At 36.3% G+C, this 17380-nt stretch overlaps 1 protein-coding gene and 1 pseudogene across 3 annotated transcripts in view; one reads left to right on the top strand and one right to left on the bottom strand.

Moving 5' to 3' along the window:
- The window catches only part of TRAPPC8 (trafficking protein particle complex subunit 8), an 86201-nt gene that overhangs the window by 46632 nt on the left and 22189 nt on the right, over window positions 1-17380 (bottom strand). For 2 of the 3 annotated variants that reach the window (XM_069568933.1, XM_069568935.1), the window contains exons 6-11: window positions 14231-14324; window positions 13341-13600; window positions 12888-13003; window positions 12024-12174; window positions 7091-7191; window positions 498-603 (exon numbers count right to left, since the gene is read on the bottom strand). In XM_069568933.1, the coding sequence (XP_069425034.1) occupies window positions 498-603; window positions 7091-7191; window positions 12024-12174; window positions 12888-13003; window positions 13341-13600; window positions 14231-14324 (828 nt within the window). The remainder of the gene's footprint in view (window positions 1-497; window positions 604-7090; window positions 7192-12023; window positions 12175-12887; window positions 13004-13340; window positions 13601-14230; window positions 14325-17380) is intronic. The other variant, XM_069568934.1, reaches the window with a different exon arrangement.
- On the top strand, window positions 10473-10820 carry LOC138428072 (small ubiquitin-related modifier 2 pseudogene; annotated as a pseudogene).

Below are 17380 nucleotides of genomic sequence, written 5' to 3'. Positions count from 1 at the left end.
CAAGCCTATAGTCAATGCAATTTAATATTGTTGGAAACCTGAAATAGCAGCTATAAGCAGATTTTTCCTCCTTTTGAAATATTCATAATATAGAATTTTTAAAATGTTTAGGATGATTTAACAAGTTCATATGAATAAAAACAAAATTTAAAATTCCCGAATATTTTTAAGTATTGATTTTACATCAGGAATGATGTATATGTATGTTGCTTTAAATACTGTTATCCATAAGTCAAAACCTAATTCACAGAAGACATACAATGGATGGTCGTGGTTAATAATCATGTAGACTTAAAATGTGTAAATAAAATAAACCCTGTTTACAAAACATTGCATTTAAAATTAATTCTACAAATTACTAAAGTAGCCAGGTTATAAATTCCAAAAAAGAGGTCCCCCTTTAATTTCGTTCTGCATAACCTTCTCAAGAAGAAAGAAAATATTTTTAAAAATATGAAACAATACTAATTAAAATAAATACTACACAGTTTTAGTACCTCACTGGTCAACCGTATTAGGAGAGCTGCAGCCTCTGAATATTTGCCTTGGCTTTTTAAGATTTCAGCACTAAGCAATACACATCTTTCAGCCAATACCATATTCCTAAAGAAAAAAAGTCAAGAAAAATATAATTAGCACTACAATGATATTTTAGTATATCACAGTAACCATGAGTTCAACAAAAATTTCCAATTCTAAAAGAAATCCGTATCCTTGTTTTCCACTTACCAAAAATGGTTAAATAAAACAACTTCAAAGAATTCTCTTAACTCATCAAGACTTTGTATCATTGTATAATTCTGCAGTAAGAATACAATATAAGGAGACTTCCCTGGTGGTCTAGTGGCTAAGATACTGCACTCCCAATGCAGGGGGCCCAGGTGTAATCCTTGGTCAGGGAACTAGACCTCACATGTCTCAACTAAAGACGCCATGTGCCACAACCAAAACCTGGCACAGTCAAATAAATAAATGTTTAAAGAAAAAAGAAGAACACAATACAAAGTCACATTTCCTATATGAAAAATGCTAGAACATAACCAGAACCAGCAGTTAGTAAACAAAGCCTGCTTTCAGACATAAAGGAAGGTACACATTTCACCCAGATTTCTTTTCTTTCCTTACTGTAAACTCTGGTTATGTGTATTTCATTTTACTGATTACTTTTAGGAATAATGGGACATTTTCTCTGGGGTAGTACTATCGGGATGTTTCACCTGGAGATATCGAGGAGCTAGTGCTGTCTAGCTGTTCCTGACCAAAATCTTCTTTTTGAAAATATGAAATCAGCTGATTTTTCTCACGGACTTCTACCATCAAAAACCTAGAATTGGATTATTTATTCTTGAATAAAAATAAATGAAAACTGAGAAACTTCAAGATGGAATCCTTTTGTTCAGAAATACACCTGACCCTAGAACAAGTCGTGGGGTGGGGTTGCTGACTGCCCAGTGTAGTCAAACATATGCGGTTGGCCCTCAGTACCCACAGTTACACATCCATGGATTCAACCAACTCAGAATTGTGTAGTACTATTGTAGTACATATTTTGTGAAAAAATACATGTATAAGTTGGACCCACAGAGTTCAAACCCATTTTGATCAAGGGTCAACTGAAGCCGCAAAGTTCTTCTCATTTTACATTCTAATCCTTAATGAAAATACCACCTGACCTTAAAATTACAACCAAAGATCACTAACTTGAAGGCCGTTCTGAACAGTTATACTTTTAAAAAACAATTCATTGCTTCCAAAATTATTGTAGTGATCTGCCATAAACTTTCTACAAACCATGATATTTCTTAGAGGGTTGGTATTTATGACTATTTGAGAATGTTTTGGGCTTCCCAGGTGGCTCAGTGGTAAAGAATCCGCCCACCAATATAGAAGACATAGGAAACATGGGTTCAATCCCTGGGCTGGGAAGATCCCCTGGAGAAAAATGGCAACCCACTCAAGTATTCTTTCCTGGGAAATCCCATGGACAGAGGTGCCTGGTAGGCTACAGTCCATGGGGTCACAAAGAGTCGGACATAACTTAGCAACTAAACAACTTACACATAGTACAACACACTCAAAACGCTCAGTTCTTAGAGAATCTTTAGTGAACTTTGTAAATCTATAACACAATTGTTTTACTTTTGTCTTCACATATTCCCCCATATGATCAGTTATGAAGTCACAAGGCTACCACAAGTCTAGGACTTTATTGTTTCTTTAAGCAACATTTTAAACTCAGTGTGTCAAGCAGTGGAAGTGCTACAGAGACAAGCGTTTCTAAAACACAATTCCTATCTAAAAGCAGAAACTGACGTAAAACAGATAATGAATAGAGTACAACTAATTTTCATTATGATACGAGAGATAAAGGAGGGAAGAGAAAGTTTCATAAGAAATTAATCCAGATAAATAGGACTGCATCAGTTAAAAAGTGGGGTGTGGTATTCTAAGGGCACTGGTAAAGTACACAGTATTTCCTGTATTTTAAGAAAATTTATTTATATTTTAATATTTCTCAGATCGGGGAGATTCTTAAAATTGATATGTATAACTAATGTAGTGTTTCTAATTTATCCCCAAATATCTATTACGTTTATGATAAACTTTACCAATCATGGTAACTTAGGAGGAGGATTATATGGTAAATGCATGACAGTTAAGAGTGTATTTAGAAAAGGCATACAATCTGTTGTGAACAGGAGGACAAAACCAGATTGTCATATAGCTATCTGGGTCAATGGATATTTTCACTTTTGTCTTGCATCATTCTACATGAATCTCCCTAAAAGCTCTGGGCTTCATGAAGACAAAGAAAATCATCTCAGAGAAAGGACTTTATGGGACTTTATGAGAATTCTAGCCCTTTGTGGAGAAAGGACTTTATAGGAATTTAAAGGACTTCAGGCTTCCTTACTGCCTCCCTCTCATAGTTCTTCCACCTTCTGAAACTCTTTCAAAATTCTTCAAAGGTTCCTCTTTGACAGAAGGCTGTTTCTTCTGCCAGAAACTTCCAATATATTCTCAAACAATTATAAAAAGGGCAAGATTTGACACTGGCTCAATCATTTATTAACTGCATGCCCTTCAGTTCAGTTGCTCAGTCGTTTTCAACTCTTTGTGACCCCATAGACTGCAGCATGCCAGGCATCCCTGTCCATCACCAACTCCCAGAGCTTATTCAAACTTATGTTCACTGAGTCAATGATGTCATCCAACCATCTCATCCTCTGTCATCCCCTTCTCCTCCTGCCTTCAATCTTTCCCGGCATCAGGGTGTTTTCAAATGAGTCAGTTCTTTGCATCAGGTGGCCAAAGTATTGGAGTTTCAGCTTCAACATCAGTCCTTCCATTGAATATTCAGGACTGATTTCCTTTAGAATGGACTGGTTGGATCTCCTTGCAGTCCAAAGGACTCTCAAGAGTCTTCTCCAACATCACAGTTCAAAAGCATCAATTCTTCAGAGCTCAGCTTTCTTTATAGTCCAACTCTTCACATCCATACATGCTGCTGCTGCTGCTAAGTCACTTCAGTCATGTCTGACTCTGCAACCCCATAGACGGCAGCCCACCAGGCTCCCCGGTCCCTGGGATTCTCCAGGCAAGAACACTGGAGTGGGCTGCCGTTTCCTTCTCCAATGCATGAAAGTGAAAGTGAAGTCACTCAGTTGTGTCTGACTCTTAGCGACCCCATGGACTGCAGCCTACCAGACTCCTCCATCCATGGGATTTTCCAGGCCAAGAGTACTAGAGTGGGGTGCCATTGCCTTCTCCGCATCCATACATGTCGATTGGAAAAACCACAGCCTTGACTCAACGGACTTTTGTTGGCAAAGTAATGTCTGCTTTTTAATATGCTGTCTAGGTTGCTCATAACTTTTCTTCCAAGGAGCAAGTGTCTTTTAATTTCATGGCTGCAGTCACCATCTGCAGTGATTTTGGAGCTCCTCAAAATAAAGACTTTCATTGTTTCCACTGTTTCCCCATCTATTTCCCATGAAGTGATGGGACCAGATGCCATGATCTTCGTTTTCTGAACGTTGAGCTTTAAGCCAACTTTTTCACTCTCTTCTTTCACTTTCATCAAGAGGCTTTTTAGCTCCTCTTCACTTTCTGCCATAAGGGTGGTGTCATCTGCATATCTGAGGTTACTGATATTTCTCCCGGCAATCTTGATTCCAGCCTACGCTGCATCCAGCCCAGCGTTTCTCATGATGTACTCTGCATAGAAGTTAAATAAGCAAGGTGACAATATATAGCCTTGATGTACTCTCTCCCCAATTTGGAACCAGTCTGTTTTTCCATGTCCAGTTCTAACTGCTGCTTCCTGACCTGCATACAGATTTCTCAAGAGGCAGGTCAGGTGGTCTGGTATTCCCATTTTTGACGAATTTTCCAGAGTTTGTAGTGATCCATGCAGTCAAAGGCTTTGGCATAGTCGATAAAGCAGATGTTTTTCTGAAACTCTCTTGCTTTTTCAATAATCCAATGGATGTTGGCAATTTGATCTCTGGTTCCTCTGTCTTTTCTAAAACCAGCTTGAACATCTGGAAGTTCATGGTTCACATACTGTTGAAGCCTGGCCTGGAGAATTTTGAGCAATATTTTACTAGCATGTGAGATGAGTGCAATTGTGCAGTACTTTGGGCATTCTTTGGGACTGGAATGAAAAGTGATCTTTTCCAGTCCTGTGGCCACTGCTGAGTTTTCCAAATGTGCTGGCATACTGAGTGTAGCACTTTCACAGCATCATCTTTTAGGATTTGAAATAGCTCGACTGGAATTTCATCACCTCCACTAGCTTTGTTCATAGTGATGCTTCCTAAGGCCCACTTGACTTTGCATTCCAGGATGTCTGGCTCTAGGTGAGTGACCATACCTTTGTGATTATCTGGGTCATGAAGATCTTTTTTGTATAGTTTGTCTGCGTATTCTTGCCACCTCTTTTTAACATCTCCTGCTTCTCTTAGGTGCACACCATTTCTGTCCTTTATCGAGCCCATCTTTGCATGAAATGTTCCCCTGGTATCTCTAGTTTTCTTGAAGAGATCTCTAGTCTTTCCCATTCTGTTGTTTTCCTCTATTTCTTTGCATTGATCGCTTAGGAAGGCTCTCTTCTCTCTCCTTGCTATTCTTTGGAACTCTGCATTCAAGTGGGTATATCTTTCCTTTTCTCCTTTGTTTTTCGCTTCTCTTCTTTTCACAGCTATTTTTAAGGCCTCATCAGACAACCATTTGGCTTTTTTGCATTTCTTTTTCTTGGAGATGGTCTTGATCCCTGTCTGCTGCACAATGTCATGAACCTCCATCCATAGTTCCTCAGGCACTCTATCAGATCTAATCCTTTGAATCTATTTCTCACTTCCACTGTATAATCATAAGGGATTTGATTTAGGTCATATCCAAATAGTTTAGTGGTTCTCCCTACTTTCTTCAATTTAACTCTGAATTTGGCTATAAGGAATTCATGATATGAGCCACAGTCAGCTCCCGGTCTTGTTTGTGCTAACTGTCCAGAGAGTCTCCATCTTTGGCTACAAAGAATATAATCAATCTGATTTCAGTGTTGACCATCTGGTGATGTCCGTGTGTAGCGTCTTCTCTTGTGTTGCTGGAAGAGGGTGTTTGCTATGACCAGTGCATTCTCTTGGCAGAACTCTATTAGCCTTTGCCTTGCTTCATTCTGTACTCCAAGGCCAAATTTGCCTGTTACTCCAGGTGTTTCTTAACCTCCTACTTTTGCATTCCAGTCCCCTATAATGAAAAGGACATCTTTTTTGGGTGTTAGTTCTAGGTCTTATAGATCTTCATAGAACCATTCAACTTTAGCTTTTTCAGAGTTACTGGTTGGGGCTTAGACTTGGATTACCATGATATTGAATGGTTTGCCTTAGAAACAAACAGAGATCATTCTGTCGTTTTTGAAATTGCATCCAAATACTGCATTTCAGACTCTTTTGCTGACTATGAAGTTTACTCCATTTCCTCTAAGGGATTATTGCCGACAGTAGTAGATACAATGATCATCTGAGTTAAATTCACCCATTCCAGCAAGTTAAACTCTTTTGTTTCAATCTCCTTGCCTGTAGAATGCAGTAATGCACCATTTCATACATTTGTTGTAAAGATTAAATGAGCATATAAGTTAGTTTGGCACAGTGGTAAACGCTGAGTACTAACAGTGTTAATCTTTATTACCAGTGCTGTATTCTAAACACATTATTATGACTACTACTACTACTTCAACACTATAGCAGACAAAGCTGCCTTTGTGTCCTCATCTTTTAATTTTTCCATTCTACATAGAAAAGGCTAGAATTAATCTTTCTGAAAAATAACCATGTCAAAGCTCTACTCAAATATTCAGTAACTCCCCATTTATTAAACACAGATCTTAACCACAGCTTAAAAATAGTGATAAATGAGAGTTAAGGTTCTTCCACACTTATTTCTCTCAAAACACCTTTCCATATACACAAAACCCTCTAATCTAGCCCAGGCTCTCTTCCTTTTCTCCAGTAATGTTACATCCAAAATACTGTTCCTGCCAACCAAAATTCCTGGAATATCTTTATGGTTCTCAAATCCCAACCACCTTTCTTTAAAGGTCTATTCCTCAAACATACCATGAAACCCTCTCTGGACCAACTTTCATAGTCTCCTTTACAGGTGGAGAGTTCTAATTTCCATGGAGTTTCAACAGAACTCACTACACGTACAGAACGTTCCTCATTTTCTTCCTGAGGCCATTATCTACCTCTCTGTATCTGCCTATTTAACAAGGAAAAGTTCAAACTAGCTAATTCCTGGCTTTATAGTAGTTAAAGTTAAAAATGTTCTCAAAACACAAATCGCCCTCAATGAAACAAGTAAGTTCAACATTACATTTAACTAATTCCTAACTATAAATCCTTCCAGGAAAGGAAAATATAGTAAAACACTAGTTTTAAATGATCACCTCGTTTATATATTAACTTGATTTGGGAACTTAAGATTAAAACATAAAAAAACAAAGAACCACTTATATTTAATTACAATATAAATGTCAAGTTTATCTCTAAAGGGATAGAACATAAATATTCTAGTCACCTACTTGCAGATATCCCTGTATGTCTGAATTGCTGTATCCATATAATGTGCAGGGTATGGCCTGGGTGCTCCTGGCTGAAGAAAAGCTGACACAGCTGCCATTTCCTAGAAGAAAAGACATCACAGTATTTCAAAACGACAAAATTCTTGCCGTCAGTTTAGCATTCAGAGTCTAAAATTTGGAATGCAGTTCACTGAGTTTTTTTATGTGGCCACATATATAAATTTTATAGCCTAATGCAGACTTGGAAATAATTACATTTATATGCTTTCAGTTTTAAAGTTCTCCAATCACATTCCAAAGTCTGTCACTATTTAAATGAGTGTTTTTCAAGAAGACCTAGTAAACACTTTTGGTCATGGTCTGTAACTATCAAGTAAGATTTCTGCTGCCACCTCCTCGTGACTGCCTGTTCCTTAGAGACTAGAGAACGGACCAATGATAGAACCATAGAGAGAGAAACAGACTGCATCTGTTTCCAATTTACTGGCTTCGATATTTGAAAACAGAGCTCATAACAACTTGTACTATATACCTTTCACCTCTTACAAACTCTAGGGTTCATATTCTGTATCAGAAGGCACAAAAATCATTTCTGAAACCGATCTGTCAACTTTTTAGGACTCCTTACTTCAAAGACCCATTCCATTGTTAATAATTCAAATAATATACAATGGTGCTAAAGGATTTAAAAATGAAGGTGAGGGGCTTCCCTTGCAGTCCAGTGGTTAAGACTCTCTGCTCCCCGTGCAGGAGGCACGGGTTCCATCCCTAGTGGGGAACTGGGATCCTGCATGCCTCACTGTGCAGCCAAAACAGAAAAGAAATGAAAATAAAACTGAAGGTTTTGGACTCTTAGTAAAATACTATATTACATTCATACTTGTAGTCTTATATAGACCAACTTTTAATAAAAATTTAACTAGAAATAAATGAAACTTCCATAAATCGGGGGGAAATTTGCTAATGTCAACCTACTTTTAGGATGAATAAACACTTTTCTGCAACAGTTTTTAAAATAGAGGAAAAAACACAAAAATAATTTATGTAAAAATTGGGATATGATTAAGGCCTTTAACCTGACAGACTGTTTAAGTTCCATGACAGTATGAACCCTACCTGTTTCAGAATATCTGTATCCTCAGCATCCAGCGCAAAAATTTATTGAAGAAATTGAATGAAAATATGTGATCTCCATGTGACAAAATTTTCTATGGCTCTGAAACATCATGTTTTCTTAACTAGCTTATATTTTAACTAATAAATATAATGAATACACATAGGGTTCTATATTACACAAAAAAACTAAAATACATTACATATATAGCTTGAAAGTGGAAATGTTAGTCACTCAGTCATGCCTGACTTTTTGAGATACCATGAACTGTAGCCCACCAGACTTCTCTGTTCATGGAATTCTTGAGGCAAGAATACTGGAGTGGGTAGCCATTCCCTTCTCTAGGGATCTTCCCAACCTTGAACCCAGGTCTCCTGCACTGCAGGCAGATTCTTAACCATCTGAGCCACCAGGGAAGCCCCACATATATTGTATAATACTATATAAAAATACATTATATTTGCTACATATGCACTATATATACTACATACAAACACACACACACATACATACACCAATAAAAGTGTACTAAGGAAAAAATTCTGTAAGAAAAATAGGCTTCGAATTCTAAGTCACTTTCTAATTTAATTCTACAAGAAATCACTAGTCAATATACATACAAGCTAACAATTTCTAAGAATACAATGAGAACATTCAGAATGATCACCGCCAAGAAACTGTATGATCTTCAATAATCAACCATTAAATCATTTCTTACAGTATATAGTAATGGGTTAACACATTTTACAAAGACTTTAGTCAAGAACTGGAATGACCTGCTTAACCTTCAGCTGTTATGACAAATTAAACTACAAAATAAACTGTATTTCTCCAAAAATTTTTTTTTGGTTTTCTGTGATGTACCTTTTAACTTTATAGTTAAAAATAATTAAGTATCTTAATTTTCATCAAAAAGGGCAGGCAATATAGTTTGTGATCAATTATCTATTATGTGAATGGTAAATAGGAAGGTAGTATCAGTACAAACAGAATTTTTATTCATTCAAAAATAGTTTTTCTTAGGCAAGGGGATCAAAAATAGCAAATATAGACTTATAACCTTCAGCAAGAAAGGAAAAAGCTCTGAACTTAGCTGCTGCCCAAGCAGGAGCTTTTGTAATCTGTGCTTTAAGAAAATAAAAAATGAATGCCTACTCCTTGTATGTGTGTGACTGGGGAGCAAGGGGCGTCTCTCTAGAGATGTATACTCCCAGCCTTGCACAGCTCTTGCTCAAGGCAGGCTGCACTTCTTTCCATGCTTACGTTCATGACAATTCCACTGGTTACGAGTTCTTTTCCCCACTCCAGGGTTCACAAACTGGTTTTGTGTACTTTTTTTATTTCTTGGGATAACTTCCACCATGCGAAGCTGCCTCACACAACATCTTATTCTCTGGTTACAAAGATACATAGCTTTTATGAGGATTCTACCAGATCAATTTTTCTCTAAGGCTTATGATTTTTAGGGTAATTATAGACTACAATGATTTTTAGGTGTGCATATGTTATAGTAGCTATGCCTTTACTTTCCAGTGTTCAATTATTTTTCCTTCATATGCCTCTACTAATATGCTCAATATGCCACTAATTTGCCTCCATCTAAATGGTTTAAATGCAGTATTAATCAGATTGTAGACAGAAATGAAAAAGCTTAAATACGATAAAATCATACAAATTTTGTGCCATAAGATTTTTCCAAACTTTCAATTTGCAGATACATTATGCACAATTTTGAAATTATGAACTTATGTTATAAAGTATTGATGAAATAACATTTAAGTGTTTGTGATTTTCTATTAGCTTATGTTAGTTAACCACAGACTACAGGCTGTCTAGCCAAGGACAATCCATATACTTTTTCAAATACTTTTATTCATCAACATTTTCAGTTCTTAAAGGTTTTTTTTAAAGTTAGATGACTTTTTGCTATTTTAGCTTTACTTGTTAAAATTATTATCTTATTTTTAAAGATACAGTATTAAAATAGATGCAAAATAGATGGCAGTTATTAAACAGGTTATCTACATGGTAATTATCAATGAAGTAGAGTTCTTATGTATTTCTATTCTTCACACTGATGTTTATAGCTTACATGTTTTTAAGAAGACTACACAGGCACGCAGAGTGGGGAAGGGAGCACATGACTTGTGCTCTTTGCCTCCGCCACCACTGCCGCCGCCTCCTCCTGCCACTCGCTCATATGCCCCTTTGGTGTGGACCTGGCACTGCTTTTTTGAAGCAACAGCTGAGGAGACTCCTGCACATGCCATGGCCAATGAAAAGCCCAAGGGAGAAGTCAAGACTGAGAATGATGATCCTAGTCATGTGAAGGGGGCAGGACAGAAGGGTTCTGTGGCGCAGTTTAAGATCAAGAGGCACACACCTCTTAGTAAACTAATGGAAGCCTACTGTGAACAACAGGCTTTGTCAAGGAGCCAGACCAGATTCCCATTTGTCTGGATGCCAATCAATGAAACAGACACACCTGCACAGTTGGAAATGGAGGCTGAAGATACAACTGATTGTGGAAGACAAGAGGTTTCCACCAAAGAGGGAACCTGCTGCTTAACTCCAGAATTCTGTTCCTCCAGACCAAGAAGACATTCTCAGTTATAACACTGCAATTTGGTTCCACCACATCCTGACTACTACTGTAGTTTCTCTGTTCTTTCCTTTTCCCCTTCCCCATTCTTTAACTGAACATAAAGTAACTGGTGTCTGTGCACAAGCACGTTGCATTATTTTTTAAATCAAATGGCCAATGGTATGCTTTGTTCAACATCGAATGGAGATGAGATGGGGAAAAATACTGGTTCTCTGAAAATATCCCTTTCCCTTTTCTCCATTAGTGGCATGCTCTTTCAGCTCATATTTTTATATTCCAGCAACTCACTTTGTTCTAATAAAAAAAGAACATAAAAATCCTTGCATACCTTATCCAGTTGGAAAATTTTAATGTTTTTCATTTATCATTTAAAACCAAGAACAATTTTATAACTTTTCTATATGTAGCTGTTACATGCAGGGCAATCTGTCCTTATGTGGGATAAATTACCCTAAAAGAAATGAATCCTAGTTTCCCTTTAAGTCATGTGTCCTGTTGTTTAAATAGACTATGTAGAAAGTAACCATGCTAGTTTACTCTTTTCTAAGCACAGAAAGTACATTACAAACATATTTATGACAACTTTTCAAATACAGTAAAGGTTTATAAGGCAGCACAGAAAATAGTTTCTGAAACACCTAGGTTCTATATCAATTACAAAACTAACACTGCCAATGCCTATTGACAGCCTAAATATAAGGTAGTGTGCCAGACACTTTACAAACCTAGTACCTCGTCTAACCATATTTAGGATTCACATTCCACAGATGAGAAAACTAAGGCTTAGAGATGTTCAGTAACTTGCCTAAGATGAAAGTTTGTCACACACCAAAATACAAGTTCTTAACCAATAAATGGTCTTAGATCAGAAAAAAACATTTTGAACAATTTTAAAACATTTTTCAAAACATAAAAAAGAATCCTCTAAAAAAGAGAAGTTCTTATACTGGGACTACAGTACAAACTATAATTCAAATTAAATAGAAAGCATTAATCAAATCTAAGAAACTCTCATGTATGACCATGTTTGAAGATACTAATTTAATAGAAATCCATCAAGTTATCATCAATTAATTCAAAATCTATAAAGCATTATGTGCTCCCTAAGTACAACTTTAACCTAGGGAAAATTCTGCTTGCCATTTCATGAAGAAAAATGTCTAAGTCATTCATGGTAGCAGGAACAAGAAATTATAGTACTACAGAATACCAACCAAGGCACCAGCTGCATAAAGCATTGCTTGATCATTAAGAAAATCTTTCTTTGCAGTATGATAGCAACTGTACGCCAAATCATAGTGCTGCACCAAAAAGCACAGGTCAGCCATTTTCCTGATCTGAAGCTCTGGCGCTTCTGGTGGATACCTGTAGATACAAAACAAAAAATGAATTCAGAATCTATGATCACTAAGCCATTAAATATTACAAAATGTCTAAAAAGATGCCCAACTGTCCAAAACATACGAAAACCTGATCCTGTCTTATAAAAATTCTACCTCCAAGGAGGTCGAATTTCTCAAAGATATCTGGAAACAGACTGTTACATCTGTATCTATATAATTTATGTCCCTATACTGAGAACTTCTCAGCAGAAGGCAAGCACTTTCTCCATGGTCAAATTAGGAAGCAAATGATCAATTCCAGGTGACTCACCTTTATGTAGTCAAAAAAAAAATATCTAAAATGAATTTTATTTTCCCTTAAAACCAGATTTTAGAGAAAATTTCTAAATACATGCTATGTCTTAGAATTACTAGACCTCAGTACTTTAATAAAGAAGAGTTATCAATGAATACCTAATCCAACTCATCTTTTTAAGGAAAAGAGACCCAATAATGGAAAACAGACCCAATAATGTGAACTCCCTGTGATCTTATTTATTTTTAGATATCAATTACTTATAGGTTTTTTTAAAATTTAATATAACTTATTTATGGTCACAATTCTTATCCACTGGAGTTTTGACCAAACTGAAACTAAGAAACTAGAGATATAGTCATTTTTTGCAGAACATCATTAGTTAAACATTAATCAGAGTTAAATACAGGAAAACTAAAAACAGTTAATATTTTACTCACAGCAATCCAGATGTATTTTTTAGCTCATTAACACTCTTTTCTGGAACTTTACTGCCACTAAACCATTTTTTAGTTGCAGAAAATAGAGATCGACTCAAACCTTTTCTTGATATTAGCTAAGAAAACAAATGAAATATGTTGACAAACATGAGTTTAGTTTTCTTTATTTACATAGAAAAGAAAAAAGTCTAAATAACTAAAAAGTTTTAAGAGTAAGCAAATGTGTACTTTAATAACAATGATTTAAAGAAAAGTATCCAAAATCCCTAATAAAAATAAATAAGCCTCTTCTAGGATTTACTAGAATTTCATCACTGATAATAAGTTAATAAATACTAATATTGGTCTATTTTAAAAATAAAAACATACACTCTTAAAGTTATACTACTATATTCCCAAGTTTACTATTTCCTGAAATTTTAAAAAATACTAATGCAAATAATTAAATCTTACCTGATCATTTAACTGCCGAATTGTTTTCTCTATATGTGGCAAAAGGCCCCGAAATGTGAACTCTTGTATAAACTGTCGAATTCTATCATGATCAGTAAGGGTTAAACATGCACCATGAATAATTCCAGCATTTGCTTTCTTTGTTTCGTGTAATGATGAAGTGGATTTTACATGATCTGGGCCATCAATGCTATTAGAAGAGTCACTGGAGGGGTCCAATTGAAGTGGGTGAGCTCTAAAGTTATTTGGTAAGCCATCTACTGAAAAACAAATCTTTCTTTTACCCAGAAAGCACCAGAAAATTGCGGCATTACTACTATACTGCTAAAGAAAAGAAACAGTATTGGAACCCTTTCTCTTACTGTATGTCTTAGAAGTCTAAGACAACAGCACTCAAATCTCCCCCTAAAATCAGTACTTGGGTTAATACTTATTACATGTAATAGAAAATTTTTAATTCATGTAAATAAATGAAGAAAAACAGTGTTAAATACAAAAATTATTTTTAAATAGCACAACCAATGAGAAAAATTATGGCAAAAATTTTAAAGCTATCACTATCCAAATTGTTATTTAAAATACAAAAATAAAACTCTCAAAATCACATGAACAGGGGATTAATTAATGCTACATATCATACTGTCCCTTGCTCTCTACCAAAAAAATTTTTATGAAGTTTGACTTATTACTCTTATAAAACAAATTTTTAAATCTCAAAAAACATCAACTCAAATAACTCAATAAAATCTTCAAAGGAAAAGCTAATCTGACCATTATCTCTTTTCACTATGAAAATTTCCCCCATCTTTTACATATAAAGATTAGCATGCTTTAACAAGAGTGCTATTTTCGATCAAAAGACCCAAACTTAAGAGAAAGTATATCAAGACCTTTGACTTCGTTATCTAATCCATCCAATGAAAGCAAGTTACTATCAGAATTCTTATTGGAAGTTATAGTACAAGGGCCATCTTCATATGATTCCTATCAAAATAAAATATAAAAAATATTAATAGTTATACTTAATCATGTTTAAGATATCACCAAATTTATCAACTACAGTAAACCTCATTTTTTTTGCTACAGCAAAAAATGTCTAATTCTCCAAATTCTTAACTTCTTCCATGTATCATACTCTATCACTTAAATCCACACCTACTATATCCTTCTATTGTTTCACATGCACACTACCCTAATTCTTCTGAATTCAAGTTACTTCTGTCTCAGTTTATCTATTTATATGTGATATGCATATGCCTATATGAATCCCTGTATATGCAACTAGGAATAATGTTAAGACAGATGGGACTACTGGACGGGTTAAAAAAAGGATGGTATGGAATCCCCTGGCTCATGGACGCAGTATTAATAGGCTGGGGTGCATTCTGAATACACAGAAGTTTTGGGAAAATATCCAATGCAATGCTTACTTGTACAAAGGGTATTGGTTTCAGCCACCAAAACAACTGTAAAAAATGTCCAGACTACTCCATGAGCCTACTAATATCATGAGGTATTATTCTGAGTGCCAGACTTTGAGAAAAATATATAATCTAGAACTTAATAAGAGGAAGGTGATCAGGACAAGAAACTGACTAAAAACAACATTTAAGAAAGAGCTGAAAAATGGTATATTTAGCCTAGAAAAATATTTCAAAAAGACATGAGAGTTATGTTCTATATTCTGAAAGTCATTTTAATGAAAAACTGACATGATCCCTATAGGATTGAGTACAAGCTTGATCCTCAAGCTGCTTAAACATAGAGCAGGTCACCTAAAAACACAGTAAGTACTTTCAATAGATGAGGTCACTCATAGATTTAAAGGAAATTAAAGCATCACGACCTAACAGAAGCAGAAGATATTAAGAAGAGGTGGCAGGAACACACGGAAGAACTGTACAAAAAATATCTTCACAACCCGGATAATCACTATGGTGTGATCACTCATCTAGAGCCAGACATCCTGGAAGGTCAAGTCAAGTGGGCCTTAGAAAGCATCACTACGAACAAAGCTAGTGGAGGTGATAGAATTCCAGTTGAGCTGTTTCAAATCCTGAAAGATGATGCTGTGAAAGTGCTGCACTCAATATGCCAGCACATTTGGAAAACTCAGCAGTGGCCACAAGACTGGAAAAGGTCACTTTTCATTCCAATCCCAAAGAAAGGCAATGCCAAAGAATGCTCAAACTACCGCACAACTGCACTCATCTCACACGCTAGTAAAGTAATGCTCAAAATTCTCCACGCCAGGCTTCAACAATACGTGAACTGTGAATTTCCTGATGTTCAAGCTGGTTTTAGAAAAGGCAGAGGAACCAGAGATCAAACTGCCAACAGCTGCTGGATCATCAAAAAAGCAAGAGAGTTCCAGAAAAACATCTATTTCTGCTTTATTGACTATGCCAAAGCCTTTGACTGTGTGGATCACAATAAACTGTGGAAAATTCTGAAAGAGATGGGAATACCAGACCACCTGACCTGCCTCTTGAGAAATCTGTATGCAGGTCAGGAAGCAGCAGTTAGAACTGGACATGGAACAACAGACTGGTTCCAAATAGGAAAAGGAGTACGTCAAGGCTGTATATTGTCACCCTACTTATTTAACTTCTATGCAGAGTACATCATGAGAAACGCTGGGCTGGAAGAAACACAAGCTGGAATCAAGATTGCCGGGAGAAATATCAATAACCTCAGATATGCAGATGACACCACCCTTATGGCAGAAAGTGAAGAGGAACTAAAAAGCCTCTTGATGAAAGTGAAAGAGGAGAGTGAAAAAGTTGGCCTAAAGCTCAACATTCAGAAAACGAAGATCATGGCATCTGGTCCCATCACTTCATGGGAAATAGATGGGGAAACAGTGGAAACAGTGTCAGACTTTATTTTTGGGGACTCCAAAATCACTGCAGATGGTGACTGCAGCCACAAAATTAAAAGATGCTTACTCCTTGGAAGAAAAGTTATGACCAACCTAGATAGTATTTTCAAAACCAGAGACATTACTTTGCCAACTAAGGTCCGTCTAGTCAAGGCTATGGTTTTTCCAGTAGTGTTGTATGGATGTGAGAGTTGGACTGTGAAGAAGGCTGAGCACCGAAGAATTGATGCTTTTGCACTGTGGTGTTGGAGAAGACTCGAGAGTCCCTTGGACTGCAAGGAGATCCAACCAGTCCATTCTGAAGGAGATCAGCCCTGGGATTTCTTTGGAGGGAATGATACTAAAGCTGAAACTCCAATACTTTGGCCACCTCATGAGAAGAGTTGACTCACTGGAAAAGACTTTGATGCTGGGAGGTATTGGGGGCAGGAGGAGAAGGGGACCACAGAGGATGAGATGGCTGGATGGCATCACGGACTCGATGGACGTGAATCTGAGTGAACTCCAGGAGTTGGTGATGGACAGGGAGACCTGGCATGCTGCAATTCATGGGGTCTCAAAGTCGGACACGTCTGAGCGACTGAACTGAACTGAAAGCATCACGACAACGACTGGATCTGACAACCTTTAAACTATCCTCCAATCCTGGACTTCTAGAATTCTAAGCTGTAGAATATCTATAACTCTGTCTTCTGTTAAAAGTTCTCCAACTGCACAATCTGACCTATTATGTTCCCTTTCCCAACCTTAACCGAGTATTTCAATACTATTCCTATTCTGAGTATGGCCCTGAAACACTATTTAAAGCTCTTCTACCTCCAACTGGTTCTTTTTCTCTTCAGACATTTTTCCCCAGCATTATAAAATTAAAGTGAGTAAAACTGGATTTAAAATTTCATATATAAACAGATTAAACTATTTCTATTAGAACATCAAAATGTACATACTTTCTAATTCATATTTTTAAATAGTATCACATAAAGTATATAATGCAGCTTAATATACAAAATATATTTTCCATTTACTTTGGAAATCTTCCTTCTAAACAAAAAATAGTCAACTCTTGATTACCTGAACTAAGCGTATAACCTGGCATTCGACTAGCACCAAGTGGCATAAAATTCTATCTTAAAAGTTGGACAGAACATGAAACATTACA

Source organism: Ovis canadensis, chromosome 23 (genome assembly GCF_042477335.2).
Source record: "Ovis canadensis isolate MfBH-ARS-UI-01 breed Bighorn chromosome 23, ARS-UI_OviCan_v2, whole genome shotgun sequence".
Lineage (NCBI taxonomy): Eukaryota > Metazoa > Chordata > Mammalia > Artiodactyla > Bovidae > Ovis > Ovis canadensis.
This window is presented reverse-complemented; position numbering and strand designations above follow the sequence as displayed.